Below are 13,214 nucleotides of genomic sequence, written 5' to 3'. Positions count from 1 at the left end.
GGCTTCTCCCCACATCCCCCACCTCCCCCGACTCACCCTCGCCCCCTTCCCGCTTCCCGCTTCCCTCTCTCTGAAGTGTATTCTGCCCTTCTCCATCCCTGCTCCATGATCGGTCCAGCTGAAACTCTGGATTGACGAGAAGATGCTGACAGCCCAGGACGTGTCCTATGATGAGGCCCGCAACCTGCACACCAAGTGGCAGAAGCACCAGGCGTTCATGGCCGAGCTGGCCGCCAACAAGGACTGGTTGGACAAGGTGGACAAGGTGAGCAATGGGACGGGGGCAGCAAGAAGGAAGCCTTTGGAGCCTCCTCCCTTCAGCGTCCCAGCCGCAGTGCAGGGGAGGGTCCTGGCTTCAGGATCTGGCTTAGAGATAGATCATGGAGCCCTTAGTGCCAAACTTCCAAGGTGGAAAGAAATGGTCTGGGGAGCAAATGTCTTAGGTCAATGGGACAGTGACTCCAGAACTTTGAGAAAAGGCAAATTAGTACGGAGCCAGACTGCAGCTTTGGGTCAGCACGATATCTATTCCTGGTCCAGAGCAGGAGGACACTCTTCAGTGAGGTCATCAAACTTCTCTGAAGGGCCAGGCGGAAAATATCTTAGGCTTTGCAGGCCACGCAGTTTCTGCTGTTATTACTCAACTCTGCGAGTGTGGTGCCAAATCAGCCACAGGGAATACATAAACGAATGAGTGTAGCTGGGTTCCAATAAAACTTTATTTATAAAAACAGGTGGTGGGCCAGATTTGGCCCTTGGGCCACAGTTTGCCAACCTCGTTTTTGAGTCTTGCTTTCCTGGTATTTGGTCTCCCACCCAGCTCTGCCTCAAGAGCTGAGCGCAGGCAAAACTTAATTTCCACTCAGCAAGTATTCCTGGACAACATCCTGTGTGCTCAGCACTCTTCTAGGTGCTGCAAGGTATATAAAAAGATGCTTTCCTTCCCTCAAGGGCATGACGGTTGGGAAGAGGAAGAGACCAGTGTGGATCCAGTTTCTCCATTTGTTCAGCAAATATTTACTTTGTGCTACTCTGTACAAGGCCTTGTATTAGGCACTGAGTGGGGAACAAAGGTGATTCCATTGCAGGCTCCACCCTCGAGGAACGACACAGGAGCCAGGATATGAGACATGTACACAAACAGCTAAAGTCAATCCAAAGCAGAATATAACAAATATAATGAGAGAGCCTGATAAAGCCTGGGCACTAAGGAGAGAGGAGATGTGGGAATCCTAGAAGCAGGGGCCAGCGGGGCAGTCCATGAAGGACGAGTAGAATTTGGACAGGCAGAGGTGTTGAGGGAAAGATGTTTCTTGGTAGAGAAACCAGAAACCAGGGGTGTGGAAGTGGGGCACCTGTCCAGGAGCAAGGGCGTAAGTCCTTCTGGCAGGAGCACAGAATGCGTGAAGCGGCCATGGAAGGAAAGGTGGGAAAAGCCTGCCAGGCCGGGTCATGAAAAGCCCCAATCACCACGTAAGGACTGTGCATCGGAGTGGATTGTGCCGACGGTTGGTAAAGTTACCCAGCGGTGCTCTTCATCCTGGCCTGAAGGCAGTGTCTTGGTTTGTGTTCCCCTAGAAGCAAGGCTTCCAGTGCAGGCCACTTCCACGGGAGGTGATCACAGGAATGCCAGTAGCGGGTGGGGAGGTGAGGCGGAGAAGGGAAGGTAGTCAGTGAAGGGTCCACTGCCATGCCAGTTACCCCAGTGGGCACCTGGCACTCAGTCCTCATGGGACACCTGGGCGACGGTGTGGAACATGCATCAGAGTTATCCCAACCAAAGCAAGGACTCCCAGCGTTGGTCCACCAATGCCCTGGCTGTCGCTGGTTGAGGACTGCTTCTGGGGGCATAACTCCCTGGTACTTCCCAGGCCACCTTGCGTACAGATCAAGTCACGCTGCCCTCACCTCCCCAGAAACCAGAGTCCTCAAGAAGAAGATCTGGGAGTGGGGAAACCAGGTGAGAGTCACTTGCCATAGTTCAGGTGAGAGGTAATGAGCTGAGAAACACAAAATGATGGCCGATAACACAATAGCACGTGCAATATGACACTGAAAACCACAAGCACCAGGGAACTCAAAATAAGGAGAGAGCGCAGTGGCCTCTTAACTGAGACAAGGTTGTGTTTTGGTGTTTTTTTTGCGGTACGCGGGCCTCTCACTGTTGTGGCCTCTCCTGTTGCGGAGCACAGGCTCCGGACACGCAGGCTCAGCGGCCATGGCTCACGGGCCCAGCAGCTCCGCGGCACGTGGGATCTTCCCGGACCGGGGTACGAACCCGTGTCCCCTGCATCAGCAGGCGGACTCTCAACCACTGCGCCACCAGGGAAACCCTGAGACGAGGTTTGATGGGACCTTGAGGAAGGAGTAGGGTTTACTCAGCAGTGAGGGTAGGAGAGCTTAAAAAGCTTGGAGAACACCCAAGAACTCGGTAGGATAGCCCTTACTTCAGGTCCCTGAGGCCCTTTAGGTCCCTGTTCTGCTATCGGCTCGTGTTCAGTGGTATCTAATTCTGACACTGACCCCTTCCTTGTCCCACACCCAGGAAGGGCGGGAGCTGACTCTGGAGAAGCCGGAGCTGAAAGCTCTGGTGTGGGAGAAGCTAGACGACCTGCACAGGCGCTGGGACGAGCTGGAGACCACCACCCAGGCCAAAGCCCGCAGCCTCTTTGATGCCAACCGAGCTGAGCTGTTTGCCCAGAGCTGCTCTGCCCTGGAGAGCTGGCTGGAGAGCCTGCAGGCCCAGCTGCACTCCGACGACTATGGCAAAGACCTCACCAGCGTCAACATCCTGCTCAAGAAGCAGCAGGTACACGGCGGGCCTTTGGTGGGACTGGTGAACAGCAGAAGAAACGAGGGGGGAGTCAGTAGCTCTTGAGATTCACGAGACCATCCTCAGCCCTCGCAGACAGCATCTTCACTGGTATTTCTCAAGGCGACTTCCACGGGCCACCAATGTCAGAATCTCTGGGAGTGTGTGTCAGTCAGAGTAAAGTTGGGAGACAGAAACCACACACAAACTTGAACAAGGAAACTTTAGTGAAAAGAACTACTAACTAATAAAAGAGGGTTACCTGCCAGTGGGGTAAAGAGGACTCCAAAACAGGGATCAGAAAACATTTTTCTGTAAAGGGCCAAATAGTATTTTGAGCTTTGAGGGTCATACAGTCTCTGTCACAACTGTTCAGCTCTGTCCTCCTAGGGTAAAAGCAGCCATAGTCGATGCGTAAAAGACTGGTGTGGCTGTGTGCCAATAAAACTTGATTTACAAAACCCAGCCAGGGGCGGGGTTTGCTGACCCCTGGTCTAAAGAATGCAGGAATAGCACATGTAGGGAGCAGCTACTGCCTCTAGGACTGAGGAGGGGGCACCCAGGAAGGAATGGGATGCCCTCCTCCTACCCCAAGGCTGAGTTTCAGACCTCACTGGTGAAGGCAGAGGCCCGCTGGATGGTGTAGAAATTTGCTGGAGTGTCACAGACCAGAGCAGGTCTGAATCTGGCAGGCCAAGGCTGGCCATCAGGAAGTTGCCACTGAGATGCCAGCAAAACCTGCTGGAGGGTGAGGGCCACCGGGTCTCCTGCACACCGCGGGCAGTTGTACCGTAGGAGCAAGAAGGAAAGCACACTGGAACCGTAGCTAGAAGCCTCGGCCTCGCCTGTGCATCCAGGTGTCCCTCCAGCGCCCTCTACGGACAAGGCCTAGTGTTGCACCAGCTGGCAAAGGAGAAATATTTACAGCGTCCAGTTCCAGTGACTCAAAATGGGCAAAGATGGACTTGGAACTGAGATGGATTGGGGACTGAGAGACAGTAAATTGATAGCTAGCACAGTTCTCACACCCCCTGGATTCTCATATATATTAAAGTTTGAGATCCACTGATGTAGGCCATGAAGAGATACTCTCCCTGGGCTGAGCCCCAGGGATAAGAATTCATGATTGGCTCGATATAGACCAGTGTCTCTGCTGAGTTTGAAGGTGGAGGCACGGTGATAACACCTCCTTCCTCTTCCGGTTGGCAGATGCTGGAAAGGGAGATGGCTGTGCGAGAGAAGGAGGTGGAAGCAATCCAGGCACAGGCAAAAGCTCTGGCCCAGGAAGACCAGGGTGCAGGGGAGGTGGAGAGGACCTCGCGGGCTGTGGAGGAGAAGTTCAAGGCCCTGTGCCAGCCCATGAAGGAGCGTTGCCGGCGCCTGCAAGCCTCTCGCGAGCAGCACCAGTTCCACCGGGATGTGGAGGATGAGATCGTGAGTCTCCGGCGCCTGGGACGGGGCTGTCTTTGGCTCTCTGATCTCCTTCTTGGATGCTGGGGGGAATGCCAGCAGTGCTCTGTTTTCTCTTCCCTTTGGCACTGAAAGTCAACCCTCTAGGGACACCCTCTAGGTCCCTTGGCCCCAGAACCGGGAGCCCTAGAAAACCTTCCCCCAGGAGTCCCCACTATCCAACCCCTAGCTCGGACTTCGCCCTCCGGACCTCCACTAACCCCCACTTTCGTATCCAGTTGTGGGTGACAGAGCGGCTCCCCGTGGCTAGCTCCATGGAGCATGGCAGGGACCTGCCCAGTGTCCAGCTCCTCATGAAGAAAAACCAGGTGAGGCAGAGGCTAAAGGCAGAAGAAAGGGTCCCAAGAGCCTCCCCAGACTTGAAAGTGTGTTTTCTTAAGAACTGGGGTTCCTCTGGCTCCCCCTGGTTGCTGGGTGTAATCCTAGACTTCAGTGGTTCGCCTTTCCTCACCTTGGGAGGGTGGGTTCCCCTGGTGGGAGATCGTGTGGACTGAAGGGGCGTCATGGGCCAGTAAAGAGGGGAGGTGAGAGGACGCAGGGAGGATGAGAAACAATGGTGTGAAGGGGGGCTTGCTGTTGAGTAAGCGTAAGGGGGGATGTAGGGTGAGGGGGTCCCTCGGCAAGCCTTTCAGCGTCTCCTCCTCTGTCGCCACGGACAGACCCTGCAGAAGGAGATCCAGGGCCACGAGCCGCGGATCGCGGACCTAACGGAGCGACAGCGCGCTCTGGGTGCGGCGGCAGCAGGCCCGGAGCTGGCTGAGCTACAGGAAATGTGGAAGCGCCTGGGCCACGAGTTGGAGCTTCGAGGGAAGCGACTGGAGGAGGCCCTGCGGGCTCAGCAGTTCTACCGCGACGCCGCGGAGGCAGAGGCCTGGATGGGCGAGCAGGAGTTACACATGATGGGCCAGGAGAAGGCCAAGGTGAGAGCCAGACCAGAGCGCAGGCTACGGCTTTCCTCCCCCCTCCCCCTACTCTCTGCTGCCCCTCTCCCCTCCCCCAGGACGAGCTGAGTGCCCAGGCAGAGGTGAAGAAGCATCAGGTATTGGAACAAGCCCTGGCCGACTACGCCCAGACCATCCACCAGCTGGCAGCCAGCAGCCAAGACATGATTGATCACGAGCACCCAGAGAGGTGAGCATAGCACCTGGACCCCCAGGCCAGTCCCTGGGGGAGAGGGGAGCCAGTTCCAGAAAGGCCCAGAGATTGCAGAGCCTTCCGTACTGCATGTGTACAGGACCATCTAGAAAGCTGGAGAAGCAGGGACTTGGCGAGCAGTTGGGGGGCAGGACTCTCTGGGATAGACTAGGGGTCAGAGCAGTGTGTCCTCCCCTCCCCCGCAGCACGCGCATATCGATCCGCCAAGCCCAGGTGGACAAGCTGTACGCCAGCCTGAAGGAGCTGGCGGGAGAGCGGCGGGAGCGCCTGCACGAGCACCTGCGTCTGTGCCAGCTCCGCCGGGAGCTGGACGACCTGGAGCAGTGGATCCAGGAGCGCGAGGTGGTGGCAGCCTCGCACGAGCTGGGCCAGGACTACGAGCACGTGACTGTGAGTGTGGGGAGGACAGCGGCCGCAGGTGGGCTCCGGGAAGGGTAGACTAGCACTTCATCCTGTCCCAGGTAGCATCGGGTGCTATCTGGCTGTCCACCAGGGCCCCTGGGAGACTAGCACTTCATCCTGGGCGGAGCACCAAGGGGCAGGGGTGCAAGACCAGGTCGTGCAGACGCTGTCCTCTGGGTTCTGAGATATTTAATTGGGAGAATCGTGCAGAAAGGAGGACGTGGGGCTGCGCATAGACGCGGGCCAAAAGGAAATGACCGATCACTGTTTTCCAGCAGAACTCACCAGTACACTGGGGACTTGAGATTCCTCCCCACGGTTTGGGGGTTGGACACTCACTGGTGCCGAAATATGGACCATAGTTAGGGTATCCTTGTCTGAAGACTCAAGGTTCCAAGTACCCCTTTGCTGGGGGCTGGAGGCTGGGCGTGTCAGTCAAATCCAGGGTCAGTGGGAACCAGTTGCTTCTGCTGCCCAACTCGGCCCTGCTGAAGAAATCTACTTTGGCCCATGTGGCCCAGGGAAAGAAGTGGGTTCTCAGTCTGGGGTGAAAGGACTTGCCCTGCAAGTCAGGGACCACGTCACAGTGCTGTCCGTGCAACCGCTTCCTCTGCCAGATGCTCCGGGACAAATTCCGAGAGTTCTCCCGGGACACGAGCACGATCGGCCAGGAGCGCGTGGACAGCGCCAACGCCTTGGCCAACGGGCTCATCGCCGGGGGCCACGCCGCCCGGGCCACGGTGGCTGAGTGGAAGGACAGTCTCAACGAGGCCTGGGCTGACCTGCTCGAGCTGCTGGACACGCGGGGTCAGGTGCTGGCAGCTGCACACGAGCTGCAGCGCTTCCTGCATGGTGCACGCCAGGCCCTGGCGCGGGTGCAGCACAAGCAGCAGCAGCTTCCAGACGGGACCGGCCGGGACCTCAACGCTGCCGAGGCCCTGCAGCGCCGGCACTGTGCCTTTGAGCACGACATCCAGGCCCTCAGCGCCCAGGTCTGACTCAAGCATGCGTGGAGGCAGGGGGGAGGGATGAGGGGGCTTAGAGGAGACTCCGTGGGGAACATGGGGAGGCTGGAGGGATCGCATCCTCTGCAGGGCCACGTAGGGATGACGTTAGGATGGTTCCAGGAAACCGTCTCTGGCCAGGGGACATCTAGCCACCCCGTCCACACCTGTAATGACCAGGCTTTTTGAGGGCCCGTGACATTTTCACATGGTCCTGGTGGGTAGAAGGTTCTTCATGGTGTACTAAAATCCATCTGTTGGTCCCACTCAGGTGTTAGACCTACACAAAATAAGCATAGATCCTTCCTGCAGCCATTTAAACCCAGTCGGCCCCCCACCGAAGTCCCTTCTTCAGGCCGAAATTCTCACTCTAGCAATCTTTGAGGTCCCCCACGAGCTAGACAGGCCTCTGAAAGCTCATCGGCTAGTGACCCTTTTAAAGGGTTGATCCCCAGGTTAAGCCCAGGCCCCCTGGTAAGACCCTATAGGGCAGAGTATGACAGGGCTTACTCTGGACTCCAGCCCTCATCTTTCCCAGCACCTCCCCCCCCGCCAACTCCTCCCCCTGCTTCTCCGGCTGGTAAAATGGGCAGGAGGTGTTGAGCAGAGGTCAGGACTGAGGAAGGTTGCAGCCCCTCAGAGTCTCCCAACTCTGCCTGATTTTGACCTGGGCCCCGGCAGGCCCAGCAGGTGCAGGATGACGGCCACCGGCTCCAGAAGGCCTACGCCGGAGACAAGGCCGAGGAGATCGGCCGCCACATGCAGGCCGTGGCCGAGGCCTGGGCGCAGCTTCAGGGAAGCTCTGCTGCCCGCCGCCAGCTGCTGCTGGACACCACGGACAAGTTCCGCTTCTTCAAGGCTGTCCGGGAGCTGATGCTGTGGATGGACGGAGTGAACCTGCAGATGGATGCCCAGGAGCGGCCCCGGTGAGGCCCACAGAGCCTGGCGGCCTCCGGGGGTTATGGGCTGGTGGCCGGGATAGGGTGGGCAGCGGGTGATGTGGTCTCCGTGCCCCCAGGGATGTTTCCTCCGCAGACCTGGTCATCAAGAACCACCAAGGCATCAAGGCGGAGATAGAGGCCAGGGCTGACCGCTTCTCCTCTTGCATCGACATGGGACAGGGGCTGCTCGCCAGGAGCCACTACGCGGCTGAGGAGGTGGGTGAGGCCTGGGCGTAGCCGGGCGCCCTCACGGGGGAGGGCTGAATGCTGATTTCTCCTCTGAGTCTTCCTGCTTCCTTTCATTCTTTCTTTGCAGAAACCTTTCACCTTCCCCTTAGTGCTGTTCAGGGATCTCCCCATTTTGTCTTTCTCCCAGAACTGTCTGCCTCTTGAAATCAGAAATCACTGGTTCCCCCATGTGAGACCCCCAGGGACCCTGGCAAGGCCCCTCTGGGTGCTAACTCGCATCTCCCCCCCCCCCCCCCCGCCCCGACCCAGATCTCAGAGAAGCTGTCTCAGCTTCAGGCACGGCGCCAGGAGACAGCTGACAAGTGGCAGGAGAAGATGGACTGGCTGCAGCTTGGTGAGCCGCTGTAGGAAACTGAGGGCTCCAGGCCCTGGGCGGTGAGGGAGCAGCTGGGGGTCTTGCGCCCGCTCCAGGCCCTGGGCGGTGAGGGAGCGGCTGGGGGTCTTGCACCCTGTAGTTTCCAGAGTAGGTGAGACCAGGAATCTGGGGCGTGGAATTCAAGGCCCCCACCCTTGGCACTGCCTGGCTCTGCCCTAAGCTCCTGCTCTGGGGCAGTGGCTTTCTCTGTGTCCCTGTGCTTGAAGCTGCTGTGGCTATAATACCCTGTCGTTGCCCACCCTGATTTGCCTGCAGTTTTGGAGGTGCTCGTGTTTGGGAGAGACGCAGGTATGGCGGAGGCCTGGCTGTGCAGCCAGGAGCCGTTGGTGCGAAGTGCTGAGCTGGGTTGCACAGTCGATGAAGTCGAGAGCCTCATCAAGCGGCACGAAGCCTTCCAGAAGTCCGCAGTGGCCTGGGAGGAGCGTTTCAGCGCACTGGAGAAGCTCACGGCGGTGAGGGCTACAGGACCCCAGGAGTACCGGGCCCATCCCACTGCCCCAGACTTTGCGCCCTCTCCTGCTTGAAGAAGGCATTTCTTCTCTTCCCATTGCCCCAGCATCTCCCAGATGTAAGCCAAGAGTGCCCTGTTGTCACCTGAACTTTAGGAGCCATCCGTTTCCCTGGGTGGCACTAAGAGACACCATCCCCCCCATAACTCCTAATCCCCACCTTCATCTGGAATTATAGTCTCCATTCTTCCTGTTTCATCAGACTAGAGTTGAGACATTTCAGCTTTCCCCAATGCCTGGGACCTTCCATGCTCTGACCTCAGAATTTTTTGACAGCTGGAGGAGCAGGAGAAGGAGCGGAAAAGAAAGAGGGAGGAAGAGGAACGGAGGAAACAGCCCCCTGCCCCAGAGCCCACAGCCAGTGTGCCTGAAGGGGCCCTGCTGGACAGCCAGACAGCTCCCAATGCTACCTGGGACAGGTGAGAAGTGGGAAACTTCGGGGAGGAAGAGGGGGCTGAGCCAGAGCAACACACAGACTTCACGTTCTCTGTCACCTCTGCCGTTCCAGAGCCCAGCCCCGCCTGCCAGCACCCTCACAGCCAGCCAGCGTGAACGGCGTCTGCACAGATGCGGAAGCCCCACAGGTGACTCCTGCTGCCCCAAGTGCCCCTATCAGAATCTTAGCCCCTCCCCTTGCACATCTGCTTACAGCGTCTTGTCCTTGTGGCCCCTGGTGGAACAACAGAGACTTGAGCAGGGCAGCTTCCCAGAAGGGCCTGTGAGTTTCTCCTGGAGGTGTGGGTATCGATAACTGGGAGATATGGGATGAAATGGGGGTATGAGCTGGGCGGTGGGGACAGCGGGGTCAGGAGAGGGCAGAGACTCAGAGGAAACGTGGAGGTGGCAAGACCAGCTCATGGACTTCCAGCTTCGTGACCTGCAGGCTAGGTGTCTCCCATCTTATCTTTTTTGTTTGTTTGTTTGTTTTTTGCGTTACGCGGGCCTCTCACGCTGTGGCCTCTCCCGTTGCGGAGCACGGGCTCCGGATGCGCAGGCTCAGCGGCCATGGCTCACGGGCCCAGCCACTCCGCGGCATGTGGGATCCTCCCGGACTGGGGCACGAACCCGTGTCCCCTGCATCGGCAGGCGGACTCTCAACCACTGCACCACTGGGGAAGCTCCCATCTTATCTTTTGACATAGACACTATTTTCTTCACAGGGGTCTGGTGCTGGGGACGAGGCCAATGGGCCACGGGGAGAGAAGCCGACCCGGACACGGGGCCCGACCCCTCCTATAATGCCCCAGAGCAGGTCATCCGAGTCAGCCCGGGTCGCCACCTTGCCCACCCGCGGCCCGGAGCTCTCTGCCCAAGAACAGATAGAGGGGCTGCTGTGCCGCAAACAGGAGATGGAGGCCTTTGGCAAGAAGGCCGCCAACAGGTACTGGGTCTGGTCATGTGGTGCCTGCGGCCTCTGCAGCTCCTGCCTTCTGGAGAGGCTTGCCCAGAACCTCTTCCTAGACTGGGGGGGTGGGGGGTAGGACTCAGGAGCAGGTGGGGCGTCAGGTGAGGGCCGGGAGGGTGTAGAGACGATGGGCCTAATGACAGGAGTGGCACTGGGAGTTCCTGGACAGCCAAGCTGTTCCCAGGATGCCTGGCCCCTCAAAGGCCAGTCGGTCACCTGCGTCTCCTCCTCGTCACCTGCACCATGTCTCTCCCAGGTCATGGCAGAACGTGTACTGTGTCCTGCGGCGTGGGAGCCTTGGCTTTTACAAGGATGCTAAGGCAGCCAGTGCAGGAGTGCCGTACCACGGAGAAGTGCCTGTCAGCCTGGCCAGAGCCCAGGGCAGCGTTGCCTTTGATTATCGAAAGCGCAAGCATGTCTTCAAGCTGGGGTAGGAATGGAACGTGCCCTCAGGATGGGAGGGAAGGTCACAGTGATACAAGGCACAGGGGAGCCACTAGGGGACAGAGAGGTCAAGGAGGGAGAGGCGGGGGATCTGGCTGTATTCCACACTAAGGGGAGCCGAAGCACCAAGACGCAGGCCTGTCAAGCTGAAAAGTTATCCTGCCTGGGAGGTCTTGAGGCAGGATGCTGGCGCTCCCCTGTCTCCAGGTACCTCCGGGGGCCTGCCCCTGCCTGCCCCTGGTCCTCGGCAGCCAATCAGGAAGGATGTGCTTTGGCACAGTCCCGGGAATCTGAAGAACGTGCAGAACGTGTCTGATCTGGCTCTGAGGTTCCCGGGCATGTTCTCCAGCCTGGTCTCTGGGTGATAGTGAGCTCTCACCAGCCCTGATCTGGCCAATCAGAGTCTCAGCTCTGCCCTGAAGTTTCTCTCTCTCCCAACAGCTTACAGGATGGGAAAGAATATTTATTCCAGGCCAAGGATGAGGTGAGCTGTCCCTTCTCCTCCCGTGTCCCCCTTCTCTCTGGGAAGTCTTAGAACCTCCAGATGCACATTTCTTTCTTCCCTCGCCTCTCTCTTTTTCCTTGTCTGAAGTGTCTCATTCTTCGATATCAGACAACCCACAATGTGCCAACTGGATGTTTGTGAAGGCCACACCAAAACATGTTCCCTACCTTAAAGGGGTCTTTTTCTCCAGTGAGATGAGGCAGTCATCTCCACCTCCTCCTCTTCCACTTCCCCACTGTGGGCGAGCCAGCCACCCAAGCATAGCATCCTCCAAGCTGACCAGTTGTCTTTCCGCGCCCCACTGCAGGCAGAGATGAGCTCGTGGTTGAGGGTGGTGAATGCAGCCATTGCCACTGTGTCCTCGGCCTCTGGAGAGCCTGAAGAGCCAGCGGTGCCCACTGCCACCCGGGGCATGACCCGGGCCATGACCATGCCCCCAGTATCACCGGTCGGGGCGGAGGGACCTGTCGTACTTCGCAGCAAGGATGGCAGAGAACGAGAGCGAGAAAAGCGCTTCAGCTTCTTCAAGAAGAACAAGTAGTTGGGGGCGAGACTCCCAGGCCAGCTGCCTCCCTCTGTCCAGGAAACTGCCAGGGACCGTCGACAGGGACCACCCTCTTGTCAGGACAACTGCCTGCTGCTAGGGTCTGTTGCCAAGGTCAACCCATCACCAGGAACTGTCTCTGGAGACAAGTCAGTGTCCCCAAGGGCAACCCTTCTCTTCTGCTATTTAATTCCAGACTGGTGGTGGGGCCCAGGCAACCCCCAATTCCACTCTCCCCCTTCTTCCCTCCTCCCCTAGCCTTACGCCTCTATCCCCACCACAGCACAGCACCCTCTCCATAGGCCACGTGGGGAATGGCTGCCCCTGCCTCGGGGTCATTCTCCCGCCACAGCTAGGGCACGCCATCCAGTCCTTGCCCCTGGGGACCAGCCAGGAACCTCTCAGAGCTGAAGCAGGACCTGGGGGCAAGATTGCCAGATGACAGGTCAGAGACGCCGAAGCTCCCCCTTCCCATCCTCCCTCATCCTCTGACTCAAGCAGCCCCTCCATCTCCAGCAACTCTCAACAGCTTCCGGGTGTGAGTTGTTCAGGGGCAACCACGGCCTTGAGTCTGGCCAAGGAGGTGATTAAACAGCTCAGCTTCTCTTACTGCCTCTGGGTGTCTTTGCTTTCCTAACCACAAGCCTCTCTGCCCATGCCCCTGTTCCTCCTTCTGGCCCTGGTCTCTTGTGTGTCAGGTTTCCCGCTCTGCCCCCAGCATCCCACCAAGAACCACATTATCCTGTGAGTCTCCTCATTTCCCCATGACAATGACCTCCTCTTTGCTGGGATGACCAATGTCAAACCTCTTTTCAGACCAAAGATGTTCACCATGATATTAACAAGCAGTATTGAGGCAGTGAATGACTGCTTCCCTGGTGCACAAGTTTCTTCACTCGTGATTCTCTCAACTGTTTTCAAGAATGGAAGACAGCCTAGTCTCAGCCACTGCTCAGCCTGACAGTGGAGAGTGGAGCATGTAGGTGGTGATTACTGACTCCCACCTTCTGTCTCAATAGAGAGGACCCCAATAGGGGATCGAGGGAGTTCAGACAGGGATCAGATAAGTAACAGGTTCCCAATCCACTGACCAATAGAATGAGATCACCCTGGGAAGCCACGAGATACATCCTAAGTGTGTAAACGAAAACACAGGAGAATGTATTTTAGATCCAGTGAAGTATAAAAAAAAGGAGCAGGGGGCTTTCCCTCTTGTCTCTGGCTCGGCAACTGGAGGTTTCAGGGCAATAGTATTTGCCTTGGTGGCCTCCTATAGGAAAAGCCTTGTTCTTTCATTGCTTCCCATATACAAACAACCATTTCTTTTTGGGGCTCAGAGGTCTTTCCAGGAAAGCAGCCCCATCTTTAGCATAATCGGCCAAGGGCCCTGGCTGAGCA

General features: G+C 57.6%; 1 protein-coding gene across 1 annotated transcript in view; it reads left to right on the top strand.

The window, feature by feature from the left end:
* SPTBN2 (spectrin beta, non-erythrocytic 2) overlaps positions 1–12,426 on the top strand; it is a 29,085-nt gene extending 16,659 nt beyond the window's left edge. The window contains exons 18-35 of the mRNA XM_029209440.1: positions 119–265; positions 2,546–2,809; positions 4,022–4,246; positions 4,501–4,590; positions 4,942–5,202; positions 5,283–5,413; positions 5,623–5,827; positions 6,457–6,831; positions 7,525–7,769; positions 7,862–8,000; positions 8,283–8,367; positions 8,665–8,861; positions 9,195–9,337; positions 9,427–9,502; positions 10,079–10,299; positions 10,580–10,753; positions 11,209–11,251; positions 11,580–12,426. Of these exons, the coding sequence (XP_029065273.1) occupies positions 119–265; positions 2,546–2,809; positions 4,022–4,246; positions 4,501–4,590; positions 4,942–5,202; positions 5,283–5,413; positions 5,623–5,827; positions 6,457–6,831; positions 7,525–7,769; positions 7,862–8,000; positions 8,283–8,367; positions 8,665–8,861; positions 9,195–9,337; positions 9,427–9,502; positions 10,079–10,299; positions 10,580–10,753; positions 11,209–11,251; positions 11,580–11,813 (3,255 nt within the window). The 3' untranslated portion in view covers positions 11,814–12,426. The remainder of the gene's footprint in view (positions 1–118; positions 266–2,545; positions 2,810–4,021; positions 4,247–4,500; positions 4,591–4,941; positions 5,203–5,282; positions 5,414–5,622; positions 5,828–6,456; positions 6,832–7,524; positions 7,770–7,861; positions 8,001–8,282; positions 8,368–8,664; positions 8,862–9,194; positions 9,338–9,426; positions 9,503–10,078; positions 10,300–10,579; positions 10,754–11,208; positions 11,252–11,579) is intronic.
* The last annotated feature ends 788 nt before the right edge of the window (positions 12,427–13,214 follow it).

Source organism: Monodon monoceros, unplaced genomic scaffold, assembly GCF_005190385.1.
Source record: "Monodon monoceros isolate NGI ecotype Baffin Bay Population unplaced genomic scaffold, NGI_Narwhal_1 Super_Scaffold_7, whole genome shotgun sequence".
In the NCBI taxonomy this organism is placed as follows: Eukaryota; Metazoa; Chordata; class Mammalia; order Artiodactyla; family Monodontidae; genus Monodon; species Monodon monoceros.
Note: the sequence above shows the minus strand (reverse complement) of the source record. Positions and strands in the feature narration are given on the sequence as shown.